Source organism: Cheilinus undulatus, linkage group 21, assembly GCF_018320785.1.
Source record: "Cheilinus undulatus linkage group 21, ASM1832078v1, whole genome shotgun sequence".
Classification (NCBI taxonomy): Eukaryota; Metazoa; Chordata; class Actinopteri; order Labriformes; family Labridae; genus Cheilinus; species Cheilinus undulatus.
This window is the reverse complement of record NC_054885.1, coordinates 9,000,351-9,017,546: the sequence shown is the minus strand read 5'-3', so window position 1 is coordinate 9,017,546 and position 17,196 is coordinate 9,000,351. Positions and strand designations below refer to the sequence as shown.

Here is a 17,196-nt window from a genome sequence, read left to right as displayed (position 1 = left end):
AAGCTTAATCAATGCCTATCTTTCCAAATATCAAAAACACGATTTGCTACAGACTTTAGACAATATTTTAAGTGTTTAAGTCTTCCTAGTCTTCCAGGTTTTAGTCTAAGGTGCAGGTGTTTTGTGCACTGGAACATGCTAGCTTTGCACTATTCCTCATTTTAAGACAAACACAACCACAGGAGCACAAAGTCCAGTTATATTTTGTGGACTAATGGAGCAATGGGTGTAAAAAAGACAACATTGCTAGATGGCACCTTTGCTGAATGCCTAGAGGCTTTAAGTATATTTAAGGGCCCAAAATTGAAATAAATATTTTGTAAACGTTTACCATTATTTAAATCTGTGGGCCAGTGCCCCTTTACTATTTTTATACTTGCTGTTTCAGACTTTTTTAAATGTTATGATCTTTATTACAATTTCTTTAGTACGATAAAATCTGATGTGTTTTCAATTAATCTCTGATACATCATTTTGTTTTCTAGCTTTCAATATTATAGGATTCATTTAATTCTTATGTAACAAACATTTATTGTGAGGTATCAATAGTTAGCAAGTAAAGATCTATTTTTAAAAAAATGTATAACTCAAATGTCGTCAACAACTCTTAAACATTACAGTGCCTATAAAAAGTATCCACCCACTTTAAAGTTTTGCCCTTTTATTGGTTTTATAAATTCATCATGGTCAACATAATCTGGCTTTTTAACAAAAAAAAATTACAAGAAAAACCTCTGTAGTGTCAAAGTAAAACAGATTTATTCAAAGTAACGTCATTTAAATAAAAAAATATAATGTAAAATAAGTGATAACATAAATATTCACTCCCTTTCAAGTGGCTGACCTAATTCTACTGAGGTTCTGACAACTAGTGCTAGTAGTCTCACAATCAGTGAAATGGGGATCAGCTGAGGTCACGCTGTGTCTCAAGTGATTGTAAAATAAAGACCCCTGTGTCTGGAAGGTTGAGTCACTGGTAAATCAGTATTCCTGGCTACCATTACACCATGAATACAAAAGAACGCTCCAAGCAATTCAGGGAAAAGGTTATCGAAAATAAGAAGTCAGGGGATGGATACAAAAACAAATGAACAAATGAAGGCAACGAACATCCCCAAGAGGCTGATTGAGACCTATCCATACAGAATCAGTCATGTGACTGCAGCCAGTTGCATCTTCTAAATACTGACTTGAAAGGGGTGAATATTTATCACTTACTTTATCCAACATATTTTTTTAAAATTGACATTACTTTGTAGACATCTGTTTTCACTTTGACATTAACGTTTTTTTATTTTTCGGGGGTCAAAAACCCAAATTATATTGTCCATGATTGATTTGAAATAAATAAATAAATAAATAAAAGGGAAAAACATCCATGGGAATGAAAACTTTATATAGGCTATGTACAGTGCTTAACAAACTTATTAGACCACCTGTCATATTTGTCTCAGAGACCATCCAGCATCATGAAGTGCTTTAATGTGGACTCTTTTATTTTCAGTGAGCTCTCCACATTTTACCGTTTTGAACAGGAATGAGGAATTTCAAACTGAATTCACCTTTTTATACCCAAATTTGAGCCGGCTCACTGGGCTTCTCTGAGAAGTCAGAAATGAATCAAGCATAACATTCAACCACTAAAACTCCTTTTTCTGTTAAGGAATGCAAGCAAATAACTATAATTTGACATATTAATTAAGAAATAATAATGTGTTTTACTATTTTTCAGTTTTTTTGTAAATCAGTTAATTTGAAAATTCATGGATAACAATAATAATTCTATTTTAGCATTAAAAAATATCATTTTTGTTAAAGAGCTTCTACATATTGGTGTATTAACCACTGCAGAAACATAAAAAATAATTTTGGTAATTACCAATGCTGTTAATTTAGGGCAGTTGTGGCATAAACCTTACGTTGGGTGGTGGTCTAATAAATTTGTTAAGCACTGTATCTGTAAGAATATCTGCTTAGATTAAGTTTTAAGTTTTTTTGTGAATTTTAAATGATTAAAAAGTTTCAAACTTGTTACATTTGAAAAAATTATATCAAAGTAATATGAAATGTTTAATGTTAATACCAAGAAATGTATTTGCAACACTGTTGATTTTTTTTTAAACTACATTATCCGAGGTACACTATACTAATCTCTTATTGCAGTATTTTAGATTTTTTCTTATTGCAGTTATTTAACTATAAGAAGTGAGGTGATTTTTTAGACAAAAATATGTTTTTTTTTTTTTTTTAAGGAAGAGGAATTTCATGTAGACCAAGATCTTGGTAAAACCCCTTCAACCAAATCTCATTATTTTTTATCCCGTTCAAATCTTCAAGAGTGATGTACAGCAAAGAAACACGTCATAGCTTATTAAATAATTTACAGCTGCTGGTACCGTCTCCTGTTTGACGGGACTCTGTAACAATATAAAAAATGATTTTAAAACTAAAACAGTTAAGCTGCTGTGGCTCCTGTTTGCTGGTTTCTTATTTCTTGTTATCCTCTAAGTCTTCAGAATTAAACCACAGCACACACACACACACACACACACACACCCCACACACAGACTTTTTAAATGACTGCTAATCTCAACATGACATTACACAGCATTCAGTATTAACATTATAACGTCAAGAGTTATGACCCTTGAACACACAACATCAACATATACAAACAACAAAGATCTTGGCGTTGAAAAACATTATAGAAAAGTTTTCTTCTTTTTTCAGTTGTTCTCTTTTTTTTTCTCAGAGGATTCAAAGATGAGACAGGAAACAGTCTGTGACATACCTGTCCCCCTTTTCTTCTTCTTTCGCTTTTTTTTTTGTTCTTGTTTTTTTTGCTCTTGTTGCTCAGTCAGGAGAGCTTTGAGTTTTTTTTAGTAATTCTTCAAGCAGAACTGCAGTTTTTACTTTGAAATGTGTTTAGGGTATTTTGTTCTTGGGAAATTTCAGGTAAAGTGGTGAGAGAATTTGAATTTAGAAAAGAGGCTGGAAAAGAAGAGTACTACCCGGTCAGACCAGCATTAAATGTACAGTTAAGATAAATTTAACTCACTTTATTTGCTCATAACACTTTCTGAAATGTAACCTTCAAGCTTGCTGCCTAAATGTTAGACGACAAGCTAACAAACAGACTTAGCCAGGGTGGGATCCGGGACAAAGGAAATGGTTCTATTAATAAACACTTGCTGAAATGGTTTTTCCAAAATGTTACAAGTAATACAGGTTTGGTTTAGATAAATATTTTGGTGGTTATCTTATGAGCCTGCGTCATGGCAATCAGGTAATAGGTCTGAATAAATCAATCTGTTCCACTTCATGGTCTGACCGGGCACAGAGATCAATTAGAGGAGGGCCTTATAGAGGTTTTTAAAAATGCAGAGAGCATTTTTAAACCTCTATGACTGTGGAACTTAAGTGTGTCCAAAACGATTATCAAATCAATCACATTGATTAAGGATTGAATGTCAGAAACAAATGGATGGATTGAGTGAGAGATAAAGAAAGGGATGGATGTCTCCTACTGGTCCTGGTTGTTAAATAACTCTCCAGAAGATCCATTGGTTTCGGTTTCAGTCCGCTCTGAAGAAAACTCTGAACCCTCCACGTTCTCCTCTTTAATCAGCGAACCTGCAGAGACAAAGAGGACGTGTACAGTGATACCATAGGGTTGAACATGGAGGTGGATCAGCTTACCTGTTTTCATTCTATATGACAAGATAACTTAGCTTGCTTTCACACTAGCAACATCGATCCGTGCCGGGCCCACCTGCGTATGTTCTTAGTTTGATACAGCAGGTGCAGTATAAATGTAGCTAGTAGCTAGCAAACCTGCCGAAGAGGAGAGATAGAAGAACAGACTACCAAGGAAACCACTCGGGTCATGACCTGAGCAAAGATTGTTCATGTTTTAACCCGATGAAAAAGTCCACCCTGCTAACATGGAGATTTTAAATCAATTTTTAAGACGCAAGAACATCCCTCTTCATATTTACTCATCTATGTGAAGCTCAGAGGATTAAATGGGCTCACACTTCACAGATACAGCTGTTTTGGAGGTGGCAGGAGATGTTTATTGCCTTTGCATCTCATCTCTCTGAGTCCAACTTTTGTTCATCTGTAAGGCGAGTCATAACTAGAGATGTTCCGATACCACTTTTTCCTTCTGATACCGATTCTGATACCAAGGTGTTGGGTACTGGTTAATACCTAGTACCCATCTGAAACAAGTGTAAACTTTCTGGACAGACTGTGCAGACTAGCAAATTATTTATTTTCCTTTATTTGACTCAGAACATGGCTCAACGAATAGAATCATAATAGCAAACAGCATCTCTGTGAGCCTAATTTTGTTTTTCTGGCTCTCTCTCCATTATGGTCTATTCAGGTAGCATGACATGATTATGGAATAAATGGCTGTAAATGGATTACAATGGATAAAAAGATGTTTAATATCGTGTTTACTGGTGTGGATTTGGTGTAGATTTAATCATTAAAGTCAAGGGATACAAGGATGTCAATAGCATCAATGGGAAGGCACAACGGCTAGCTTCAAGAAGACAAACAAGTAAGAGGCAATGATTTATGGTTAACAAGTTATTTAACTTTTTATAAACCGAGTCACTTTTTGCCATGTACCACAGCACAGGTCTTGAGGGCATTTTAATGACCACATTCAGAGAAAAACTGTCATGCAGTCGCCATTCTTTGCTGCTGCATTGGGTCCTTTGGTTCTTCTTCACTGCTCTGAAAACGATAGCTCGTGCATGTAGTGTTAGGCTAAATGAAGCAAAACATTTAGTTAAACCAAACAGTATCAGATCAGTGCATACATCCGCATATTCGCCAATACCAATACCTAGTATTGGAAATAGACATAACAGACCGTTTGTTGACCTGATTCTGATGAGTTCCACCTTTTATTGAGGAAAAATGTGAACAAACTGCCTCGCCTAGGAAAGAAGTTTGGTTTTTACTGTGACGTCCACTTAAATCGCGCTGAGATCTCCTCCTCAAGAAGGCCCGGTGCCCGGGTGCTGTGAATTTGCATTCAAAGTGACCAAAACTAACCGGGCTTTCGGCTCAAGTGTACCCTGATCTGGGACCGGGCCCCTAGTATCAAAGCTACCTTATAGAAGAGGTGGACATAGCAGATCAAAAATTTGATTTGAATCTGTTAACCATTAATCCGTCCACACAGACAGTTTGAAAAGAGTTAATCTGTTAATTCTGCTCAAAATCAACAGGAGTTAAAACTTTAGCATTAAAACCTTCAGAAAACCCAATGGTCCCCCCTTCAATTATCATGGTGCACAGTCAAAAAAGTATCATGCCATACATGTGAACTAAACTAAAATTCTTGTGATCCTGACTGTATAAGTCATTTCAAGAGACAACCAACACAGCTGCCACAATGTACGCATCTGTCAGACCACTGATAAACAACAAATAGCATTTGAAGATCTACTGCGCTCTCATGATCACAATATTCAAAAAATATCGGCTAACAGATTTATGGATTAAGAGACACGTTCCCAGCTCTGTTCGATGAAAATCCTTGAAGTAGCGAGAGTTTTCTGATAAAAAGTGTACAAGCGTACCTGTCCCCCCCTCAGTGTTGGGGCTGCTTTCTGGGTCAACAGAAGGGGGCTGAGCTGCTGAGGCTGGAGTGGGGGGTGATGGGTAGTCAGGAGGAGTCTCATTCTCGTCTCCTGATAGGCTCCTGGGGACTCCTGTTACCACGGCACCCGAGAGGCTGACTGGTCGTTTGGCGATGGGCAACTTCCTCTCTGAAAAAAGAGGAAATTTAAGATTCGTGAAACCATTTCAGTCAAGTCAAAGTCCTAACTAGGGATGTAATGATATGAAAATTTCATATAATGGTTATTGTGACCAAAATTATCACGGTTATCATTATTATCACGGTATTGTTGAAAGGTGCTAAAAGTACTTATACACACACTGAAATCATTTAACCAAGTTTTTTAAAAATAAAATAAAATAACACACATAATGTACTTTGTTGGCAGAACATTAAAATATTAACATCAAACATACAAATATGCATTAAAGATGGCACCTTACGGCCATAAGAGGTAGCTGCACTTTGTGCAAATTGTAGATGAAATCCAAGAATACTTTTCTTTACATTCAGTGCTCAAGACTAGATCTAGTCTTACAGATCTAAGAAAAACTGGTACAGAAAGAACATTTTCACTGTTTCATGTACCTTTGTGTACAATCTCTCTCTCTCTCTTGCTCTCTCTCTCTCTCGCCATGTTTTCAAACTACGCACGCACACCAGAGCACTGCTCCTCCTTCTTCTATGGTGTTTAACGGCAGTTGGCATCCATGAAGTTGCATTACTGCCCCAGAGCGCTGCGGCTTCTCCAGGAATTGAGCAGTATCACCGTGAGTTTTCAAAGTGCAGTAATCAAACACGGTTTTAACGGTAATTAAAATTTGAAACGGTAATACTAACTGTCTCAAATTTTACCACGGTTTATCGTGATACCAGTTATCGTTGCATCCCTAGTCCTAACATTTTCTAAGACGTACTTTTCTTCTGTCCTTTGTACTGCTGGGACTTCTTCCTCTGTTTGGATGCTGCTGAATGAGGATCTCTGGAGCCTGAAACACACAAATACACCATTTCAACAAGTTCTCTGAACCAGCTGACTGTTCAGATTGTTTTTTTTCTCTAATCTGACATGAAAGAGGATTTTCTTTTTACTACTGACCCGCATTGACAGCGGGCGGCTGCAGCTGGTACCCCGTCAGCTGACACCAGCCCACCGGGTACAGGTCAGGGGACTCGCAGTCCACCCACTGATCGTACTCGTCCTCCCAGCCGTCAAAGTGTATCCGTAGCAAACGGTGGACGATGCGTGTGACTGTGGCGACGCAGACCAACCTGGGCTCCATGAGGTCAACAGCCTCCAGCTTCATCCCAGGACGGAAACCGTGATTCGGAACATCCTTATATAGGACACAAAGAACAAAATTCATATTTGTGAGAAGGAAAATGACATGTTTTAGTTGAGTCAGGACCACTTTGTCAGAAAACACACATGATTGGTGTCTATAAATGTGTTTTTCTAAACAGTTATTGACTTGCTCTTATTTCTGTTATTTATATTTGGTGGTGTGGCTGTTCTAGGATTGCCCTGCCCTACCACAAGCCTGCGAGGAAGGCATGAAACAGGAACAGCACACATTGCTGCCTCTCCTGTGCCTACAAGGAAAGCCTGAGGCAGGGAGGGAGCAGAGCGGGCAGTATTTACAGTAGTTACAGTATTTGCTGCTTTTAAAATACTTCCTCAAAACTGATTTCAATGTGTCGGGCTTCTTTCATACCATTTTGAGTGCTGTCCTCTACTTTAGGAAAAGTCATGTCATTAAATTATTATAAAAATTGCAGAGGGTTTCTTGTGCTGTTTGGTCTCTGACCTTGTTGAAGAGGGTGACAGGAGCCGCCACAGATTTAGTCTCCTTCAGGTACTCAAACCATTTGAAGGGAAGAGTGGTGTAACCTGGCAGAAATAAAAAGAAGGGAAGAATTAACTGATTAACCTTTGCCACTCATTGTCAGACGTGTATCACTGTAGGGTAAGAAACCACATACTTAATAACTGTAATCATGTATATTAAGAGTCCTAGAATGTCGATAATATTCTTAAAATGTTTCACCATTTAAATACTAATGCCAAAGTCAGGCCGATCCAAAAGATGCACATAAAGAATTGTACTTTCTTTTGAAGTGTAAAATTTGGGGTGCCCCCGTGTTTCTGTAAATAGGTGTATGTATGCAGCTGTACCTCTAGGCGGCGTCAGCTCAATGTTGTTGATTTCGCAGAAGCCAGCGGGGAATATGGAGGGGGAGGTGGAGTGATAACAGAACCAGTCTGATCCATCAGCCGCCTCTGAGCCGTCGATCCCGATCATAAGATAGCCGTCTGCCAGGACCTGATGGACACAGAGGGAACAGGTGGTTTGTGGACTGAGTCTGGAGCTGGTTCATACTGAAGTCTACAGGGAAAATATGCTATGATTGCCTGAAGGAAATCAGCAGTCACATAAACAATAATAATAATTTAAAACAAAAACAAAAAACAATAATTAAAGGTGCCGCAAATGCAGAGACAATGCAAAGTGAAAAATATGGATGTGCAGCTCTCTTTTTAGTGTGTTTACTGCATTTGTGTTTTTGGAACAGTTAATTGTTTCTGCATTGTTCTTAAATATATTGTGGACTGTTTTATGTCTTAATTGATAGGACACCAGATGCCAGATGTCCACTGGGACTGTGGCCCCCACACACAGAGAACACAATCTAAAATGCTGAGCTGAACCACTCTCTGTGTATCTTTCTCTCTTTTATGTCATTCAGGTTCTCTTCTGCAGTTTCTACACCCATGCACATGCGCTATTCAGCAAAGCATGACATGACAATGGAACAGCCTGCCATTGGTTGTCACAGCATATGGCAGAGGGCTAACTGGCTAACTGAAGGAACGACTGAAAAAGAGATTATAAATGGATAAAAAGACGTCCAATATCAGAGTTACTGGTATGGATTTAATCTTTAAAGACCCTGGAAAATCAGCCAAGTTCCAGGCTTGCTAGAAAATGTTCAGTGAGAGCTACAAAGCCATGGATAGCATTACTAGAATGGCACAAGAGAGAGCTTTCAGAGGAAAGTGCCTACAATGTATGGTCAAAATGTAATGTATCTTTGAATAGCATGTCTCTTCTTGTCATATATGACATCGGCCTCAGAGTTTAAAAAAAAAAAAAAAAAAAAAAAAAGAATGCAATACAGAATGAATCATAATTTTGACTCTGCAATTTGTAAGGAGACGAAAAAACACATTATTTTAAGCCTGAGGACATGAACTATAAACACACACCCCCAGGATGTCTATATAAGGAGGTGTGTATTATTCCCACGGCAATTTACCAACAGATCTGTGCCGTGTGGCATGAGCTCTAAGGAATGGATAAGTAGAATAGTCTGAATTTTGATTTGCATTTAACAAAGTTAGTCAGTAAAAATATCCCTAGTCCTCACCTTCCTCACTGTGGCCACACAGATAGCAGACAGGTTCAGAGGGTCGATGGCCTCCAGCTTCATCCCATCCTCGAACCAGGAGCCGCTCTGATCCACCTCTTTTACCTAAACACAGGAATTCTTTTAGTCAACCAAAACATTACAAATAAAGGCTGAGGCGAGGTAAGGTCAAATTAAGATATACTGTACAAGTATGACAAACAGGAGGTGTTTCTTTTTGTTCTCACCTTTGCAAACAGCTGTCCTGGAGCATCCGTCTGGGCTCCTAACTTCTTGGAAACATCTGGAAAACAGACATAAATGAAGGTTTTAAATCAGTCTTGTGCACCAATGAGTAGTCGTGTTTTTGTTTTCTTAGTAACTTCATCTTGAAATTTAAATTTGAAGACGTACATTTCTGAAAGCGGAGGTTGTTGTAAGCTGTTGGAAGAAGATGCTGAATTTTTCAGATATATGATGAAAAAAATCAGCAGTTAGCTGTTTTAATAAAACACCAGAATGTATTAAGTAACATCCATTTAAAAATCTGATCATAACCTTGAGTCAGATTAAAAACTTTATTGTGCATGCAACAGCAGACAATGATTTATTTGAGCGTCAAAAATTTTAACCCACCAGTCCGTTTGAAGCGGTGTCCGATGGATCGGGACCAGCCGATGCTGTGGATCAGAGGACTGTACATGTGACACCAGAAGTCGTCTGTCCCGTCTTCACACTCCTCGTACACCAGACGGAGACGGCCGCCGATCACCTGCAACAACACACAGTATAACATTTAAAACACTAAAATTAACAGGACATCAACCCTCTTTTCTGTCTGAATCTCACTTGTTCCACTAGAGCAACCCGCGTCCTGCACAGGTGAGTTTTATCCACCACCTCCACCCTCATCTGCTTCTTAAAGGGGACCTGCATACTCTCCTGCACCTGAAGACGAGATGGAGAAACAGTGTTTGAAGGGTTAGACTTCAGTTATGATGAAGTTCAGGTTTACAGAGTGGATGATAATACTGAGTATCGTCACAAGTGCTGAAATTGCAAAAGTAGTTTTGCCTGACCTTGGAGGAGAAGTCTGGCGGCAGCGTTTTGGATCCCGTCAGTCTTTTGATCAGAAACGTCTTCCAATTTGTGAACCTGTGCAGGATTGCTGCATGAAAACACAAACATTCCACATTAATGCATTCAGATATAAACAGTAAATGAATCATTTTAAGTCTTTTAATTGTAATAACCTGATTATAAGTCACATGGTCTAAAAAGTGTTTCAACATCTGCTTCTAGTTAAAAGTGATCTAGGAATAAATAGCGACCATTACAGCCTGTTTCACTACTATATGTTGAAGACATCTACTGGCGTTATTAGTGCTAATTATGATAATAGCCACTGGCACCTTAAAATACACTAGATGAACAAAAGTATTTGTGTTCTTTTCAGTGATTCTAATCCGTGATCAGTTCAGCCACAGGTATGTCTTCATGCATGCTTTCCCTGGTTTCCAATCTCCCCTTTTCCCAGCAGAAGAGGGCGAAGTGGCTGTTCCTTTTTTCCAGGCTTATCTGTGATGCTGCTGTCAACTTTGGAAGGGCCGCCCAAGCTGCTCTACTGCAAGAAACCAGTGAACTGCAGACGAACGCCGCACTCCTGCCTCCACAGTCTTAAAGGTTCACCCTACCTTCCATGTATCTACACTGAAGTATTCTCCAGCCCTCTGTGGCCATGGAAACCAATTCCAAGAAGCTCCTGCTGCACAGTTTCTGTGCTTACATCAATGCCAGTGGAATTTCAGAACTCTGTCTCTCTGCCTTAGGAGTCGTTGACCCCGATCTGCAATTTTCTCATTATTTTCTGTGGTCTTCCGCACCATGACTGAGTTGCTTTTATTTCTAAATGCTTCCATTTTCTAATAATATCACTTACAGTTGGCTGTGGAATATCCAGTGGGGATGAAAATTCATAAACTGTCTTATTGCAAAGGTGGTATCCATCACAATACCACGCTTGAAGTCACTGAGCTCTTCAGAATGATCCATTTTGTATCACAAATGTTTGTAAATGATGACTGCATGACTAGGTGCTTGATTTTATACACCCGTAAAACAGGTCAGATTAAACTGTTTTTCTTTAAGTTGGGCTAATTTTACTCCCCATGTGTTTGTGTTTCGTCTCTCTTACTCTGAGGGGGTACGAGGGGTTTGCCCCCCGAAGCACACCAGCCCACAGGATGGATGTCAGGCACACAAAGGTTCAACCAGAAGTCTCTAGTGGAGTCACCGTCAAATCCCTCATAACGAAGCAGGGCCTTAAAACCTGCACACAAACATACATATTAACATGTTTAACATCATAAGTTTTTCATACATGTAGTTTCTTTCAAGCTTGAGACATAAAAACACAGAAATTAACAACAAAATGACTAAAACCTGACTACATATTTGGAGGAAATCAAGACCAGATAATCAAAAGTGACAACTTTGTTCTTGTGAATACCAGCCAGTTTGATGATTCCAGCGATCCAGTAAACCTTCATGGGCAAACCGCTGTCAGTGTTTGGGACTTCAACCCGCACTCCCTCACTGATGTCGCCCCATGATGCCCCCATCTTTACCTGAACACCAGCAAATGTGAAAAAAAAAATATTTTGTCTAGAGTGAAAGACAATCCCTGTTAATAATGAGTATATTTCCGTTTCTTATCTGTTAATTTGGCAGTCAAAAGTCGCTATATATTCACTGTACATCAAATGAAAAATAAAGGCCTAGAAACAGTTGGTGTTCTACGAATTACTGGCAATTAAATTAAATCTAATATTGTAAAATGTACCTAAGAACATGCAAGTGCATGTGCTTATGTGTTTGTTATTCACTCACATGTTTAAAGCAGCTGACCGGTGCTCCCGTCACCTCTCCATCCCCGAGATAACGGCCCCAGTCAAATGCATCCAGAGTGACTGCAAAAACACAACAGAGTAGCAGACACGCTGAATGCAGATGGTTTCAAATACATAAAAGTAAATTAAGGAATAAGACTGCCTGGATGCCTAATCATGTATTTAAAAATTTCAACACAGTGAAGCTTTATGACTCACCGCTCTTCTTGACCCCGCTGTGCTGGTGCGTCTGGTTCTGAGCGTATGCGGCGAGTTTACTCACCAGAGGCTGTTTCTGCAGAACTTTGGCCTTTTTTGTGGGAGGCTTCCCCTTTAAGATACAAATAAACAAAGATTTAGTACACTTCATCTCTGCTACAAAAAAAAACCCCAATACAATACCCCTGCGATTTTCATTTCCTGACAAAAAAATGTTGATTTCCTTTCACTCTAGATTCAGCATCCATATATTTGTGTTTTAACAACAAATGCATCTGAACAACCTGATTTTATGCCTGCAACATAAAGACTTAAACAAAGTCCAATAGTAAGATCAATAATTGTATATTTACCCACCAAATTCCACCTGTAAGTACATATTATCCGTCTCTATGCTGATGACACTATCGTATACATTAAAAAACAAAAAAGCACATTGTCTTCTAACTTTGCAACAAGAAGATGTTTTGGAATAAAAATGATTTATTAATATGTGCCAAACATTGCTTTACTATCAAGAAGCCTTGGTTCTCAACTGGTGGGTCAGGGCCCAAAAAGGGGGCATGAGGCTATTTTCAGTGGGTCACAGATTTATGCCTAGGAGAAAAAAAAATGTCAAAAGTCTATGATGTGCTTTTATTTTGAAAGAAATCTTTATGTTCCAACTCAAGCTCAAACTAGCCCTCATTTCATCCAAAATATTGGCTTATAATTGGAAAAATCCAGAGATATTTGTGTCGCAATTTGCCTTTAAGGAGGTGGTGGTGGGTCCTGATGCTAGACCAGTTGAGAACAACTTCTCCAGTTGTTCTCAACTGGTCTGTTTTGCACTTAGGTTGCAAAAATATATAAGGTTTAAAATAGATTTCTTACTTCTTTAAAGCTATGATGATTAAAAGTCAGTTTAATTGAATTTCCGTATACTATAAGAAGAGAGAGAGCAGCTGAATGAACACAGTAGGTGAAGGAGTAAGCTCTGCTACTGTAAGAGGAAAACATGCCATACTTTCTTTTATTTCATTGTCTTTTCATTAGGAAAATGTTTCGTACAAAAATACAATCACTTTCAGCATTGTTTTACAGCATCCATTTCTCCCTCTTTTTTTGAATAAGAAACAAATGAACCAAGGCGGCTTACATATTATTCAAACAGAGAAATAAAGTTGGTTTAGATTCATGTGTAACTACCAAAGTCCATATGTGTCGGGGTAATAAAATCAATCCATTTAACCCAAATTTGGTCGAATTTAACTTTCTGAATTTTCAGGCAGTAGGTTAGCTTTTCTGGAAAACATGCCAATATTAATGGTCAATGTTTGTTTACCTGCAGTCTGGCGAGGATGCTAGCCTTCTTGGAGTTGGAGGAGAAACTTCTGGAACAGGAGACGCTGCAGAAGCGTTTAGTTTTACTGTAGAAAGCATCTCTGACCCCCACCATACCACACATCTCACAGGTTGCTGAGAGGAATGGAGGGACAACGGGACAAAATGAGTGAAAAAATACAGGTTCAAGTACACAATTCATGCTAGAAACTGCTGTTGTCCCAAATACTTTCTTCTGTATCAGTGACTTAAAGATTATGATGCAAAAAAACAGAGGAACAACAACAAACCTATAAACTACAAAAGAATCAAATTCTGGTTGGAGAAAAATGTGGGTATTTATGTAAATCTTAGCCTAATAATTTGCTTCATTTATGGCTTTACAATGTTCCTTTTTCAGCTCCTTTTTATTCATACAAGCAGAATAATCCACCCAAAAATAGCTTTGGACACCCTAAAACAGATAATTTGATAGTTGTATTCAGTTACTTTGCTTGAATAATTACAGCAATACTAAATTCTCCAACAGAAAACAGACTTTAAGAGTTATGTGATTTGGCTTGAGTGGAAAGTGAGTCTCATTTTCTTTTGCGCTCTAGAAATTATGATGATCTAATTATTGCTTCATTAAGTTTCCTGATGAGCAAAAACCAGAATGACTGCTTAAATTTAATGTGTCTAAATTTGCTAATTTGTCTCAAAAGCCCGCAAAAGAAGACAAGATAGTCTGTTTAACTAGTTTTTAGTTTGTCTTCATTCTCCTCTTTTATTCCATGACGATGAAAGACCTACTGTGCGCAGGAGAGGGTAAATTCCTGGTGTCATGTAGGCCCATGTGGGCTGGATATATGAATGACTGTATGAAACAATAACAGAATAAAAGCTTCAATCCATACTATAAAGTGCCTGAATATAACTGAAATATGAGTGTATTTAATGCAAAACTGATCGCATGTAGCCCATCCTAAATCATAATTACCATTAAATTATATGTGTACCACGTAAAAATAGTGCAGAAAAACTGCACTACTTTTCTATGTAACATACTGAAGTCACAGACTAAATTGGGGTTAAATACCACTATAACTGCTTTATATTTTGCTTGTAAATTGATTACATATCCTTCCACTTAGATTTGACAAAACACCTCAGAATGAAAGGACTAAGTGCTTTCAGGAGCCTGCAGATGTTTCATGTGGCAGCAGATAAAAAAATAAGAATCCTCATCCAGTTGGGACTGACCCATGCCGGCCTTTCCATCGGGGTAGGTGTACACCTGTCCGTTAGTCTTAATGAGCGTCAGGGAGGAGGAGGAGGGGTTGAGGTGAGTCACCCCTCCTCCTCCTCCTCCGTAATCTTCATCCTCGCTGTCCTCAGGGGTGGAGCCTCCGCTGCCACCGCTGGACTCAGAGCTGCAGCTGCTGCGGTCTTCCTCCAAACTGTCCAGCATCCCGAAGGAGTCACAGCGCTTCCTGGAGGGGCGCTCCACCTGCAGAGAAAAGATGCATTAAGAGAGGAGATACAGCCATTTCCAAGGCTTTGTGACTCCAGTGAACCACAGTGAGAGCCATTATCCACAAATGGAGAAAACTTGGAACAGTGACGAACCTTCCCAGGAGTGGACGGCCTACCAGAATGGGCCCGAAAGCGCACCAACCACTCATCCAGGAGGTCACGAAAGAAAATGTAAAGACCTTCAGGCCTCACTTCACTCAGTTAAGGTCAGTGTTCATGACTCAACATTAAGACAGAGACTGTGCAAAAATTGACTCCATGGGGAGATTCCAAGGCCAAAACCACTACTGACCAAAAAGTACACACAAAAAAAATCTTGATGATGGTGCGTCGGCCACTCCTGGGAAGGTTTACCACTGTTCCAAGTTTTCTGTATTTGTGGATAATGGCTCTCACCATGGTTCAGTGGAGTCCAAAAGCCTTAGAAACGGCTTTGTGATCCTTCCAGACTGATAGATGTCAACGACTTTGTTTCTCATTGGTTCTTGAATTTCTTTAGATGACGCTGTGATGTGTTGCTTTTTGAGACCTTTAGCCTACTTCACTCTGTCAGACAGGCTCTATTTCAGGGATTTCTTGATTCAACAGATCTGGCAGTAATCAGGCCTGGATAGGGAGAGTGAATTGAACTCAGCTTTCAAAAAAAAATGTGGTTAATCAGAGGGGTGATTACTTTTTCACGTGGGTCCAGGTCGGTTTGGATGGCTTTTTTCCCCCTTAATAAATGAAATCATCATTTAAAAGCCACATTTTGTATTTACTTGGGTTGTCTTTGTCTAAGACTAAAATTTGTTTGTTGATCTGAATTATTCAAATGTGACAGATATGCAATAATATCATGCACCCTACTTTTTAAACTTTCTGCTATACTTCTAATTAAATGGCTCATTGATTGAAGTTGGGACTCAATTGATCATGAAGAGAGATGTAACAGGTTAACATTTGTGGCTATAATTTGCCCACAGACTCCCTCTGCTGCAGTCAGTGTGACATGCACAGACGCACAGCTGTTGCATCCAGAGGTTTCCATCAGTGAGTTTGCAGCTGTGTGACCCACTGCACCACTGCAGTGCGGAGAGAGAGAGAGAGAGAGAGAGTCTGACAACAAAGAGAGAGTAACCAGAGCTGGAGACTGTGTCAGCGCGAGACGGCTTGACTGGAAACACACCAGATGACCTCCAGAAATGAACAAATATTAAAATCCTTCTGTAACAGACAACACAATAGGTGTCATTTGAAATAACCAAGAGGTGGGTTGGCCTGAGGTTAATCCCTTACAATCGGCTAACATCAAAAACACCTGCCTCTCCGAGACTTATTGATATTTTTTCTTATTCACCTTTAACGGCGTTATGTGGTGGATGCCGCGGGAAAACAGAAATGCGTTAATGAAGAGGGAAATTACCTCAAATAATGTAAACCTGGTAAAAAAGACAAACGCCGAATAACAGACAGTTATGTATTATTTTCTAAAACGTAACTATTATTTAGTAATGCGTGTGCTTTTGTGACAAGAAAGAAAATCTTATACCGTAATATTTTTCAACAAGGTTTGACAGGTGAGTACTCAGTGAATGAACTATAAAAGGGTATGTTTTGAGAAAGATATGCATGCTGTGGGAAATATTAATAAGACGAATAAAAGTATGTTAAACACTCCTATATTAAAATGTAACAGGCCGTTTCATTATGCTATACATTCCTACCAGGGAGCTTGTGAACCTTAAATTGCAAGTTTTTTAATGGGAGTTCTGCCTTGTCTGTCAGGATTCGCTTTAGATACCGCTATAACAACCATAACAAAGGAGAGAAACGCGTTTTCCCGCTCCAGGGACAACCCTAACAACTCACCAGGTCTCTCGGGTTCTCCATCAGCCCGGGCCGCGGGGAGTCAACCTCAATGAAACAAGAAAACCCGCAAAAATAATCATTAAAACCCAGAGGCAGACATATCAACAAAAATATCCTCCTACAAGTGCGCAGGCGCAGAGACTGCGGCTGCTGGTCTCTGATTGGCTGTGTTCTCTGCTTCATGTGTGGTGCTCAGATTGGGAAGTCTGCCTAGCAGCGACCTCTGCTGGACAGAGCCTGCAGAAATAGACTTAAAACAACTAGTGCAGGATTATTGTCAGCAGAATGTGAAGTTACTTAATTAGCATGTTTTAAATCAAGGTTAATGATAAATAACTGAATTTATAA

At 39.1% G+C, this 17,196-nt stretch overlaps 1 protein-coding gene across 1 annotated transcript; it reads right to left on the bottom strand.

Moving 5' to 3' along the window:
- Positions 1-1,901: 1,901 nt before the first annotated feature.
- Positions 1,902-16,916, bottom strand: LOC121503442 (MBT domain-containing protein 1-like). Its single transcript, XM_041777862.1, has 18 exons — positions 16,849-16,916; positions 14,725-14,971; positions 13,484-13,617; positions 12,160-12,271; positions 11,942-12,021; positions 11,562-11,679; positions 11,247-11,381; positions 10,132-10,220; positions 9,902-10,000; positions 9,689-9,824; positions 9,301-9,356; positions 9,074-9,178; positions 7,821-7,968; positions 7,453-7,535; positions 6,744-6,981; positions 6,562-6,633; positions 5,604-5,792; positions 1,902-3,633 (listed from the first exon to the last, which is right to left on the bottom strand). Exons 1-18 carry the CDS (start codon positions 16,867-16,869, stop codon positions 3,524-3,526), a joined length of 2,172 nt encoding a protein of 723 aa, XP_041633796.1. The 5' UTR covers positions 16,870-16,916; the 3' UTR covers positions 1,902-3,523.
- Positions 16,917-17,196: the final 280 nt, after the last annotated feature.

Bases quoted from the DNA above. Each gene is read 5' to 3' on its own strand.
- LOC121503442 (XM_041777862.1), bottom strand. From the start codon at position 16,869: ATGGAGAACCCGAGAGACCTG. The intron at 6,982-7,452 runs GTCAGAGACCAA...GTCCTATATAAG, and splicing joins CTGTCACCCTCTTCAACAAG to GATGTTCCGAATCACGGTTT. The intron at 6,634-6,743 runs GTCAGTAGTAAA...TGTGTGTTTCAG, and splicing joins GCCGCCCGCTGTCAATGCGG to GCTCCAGAGATCCTCATTCA.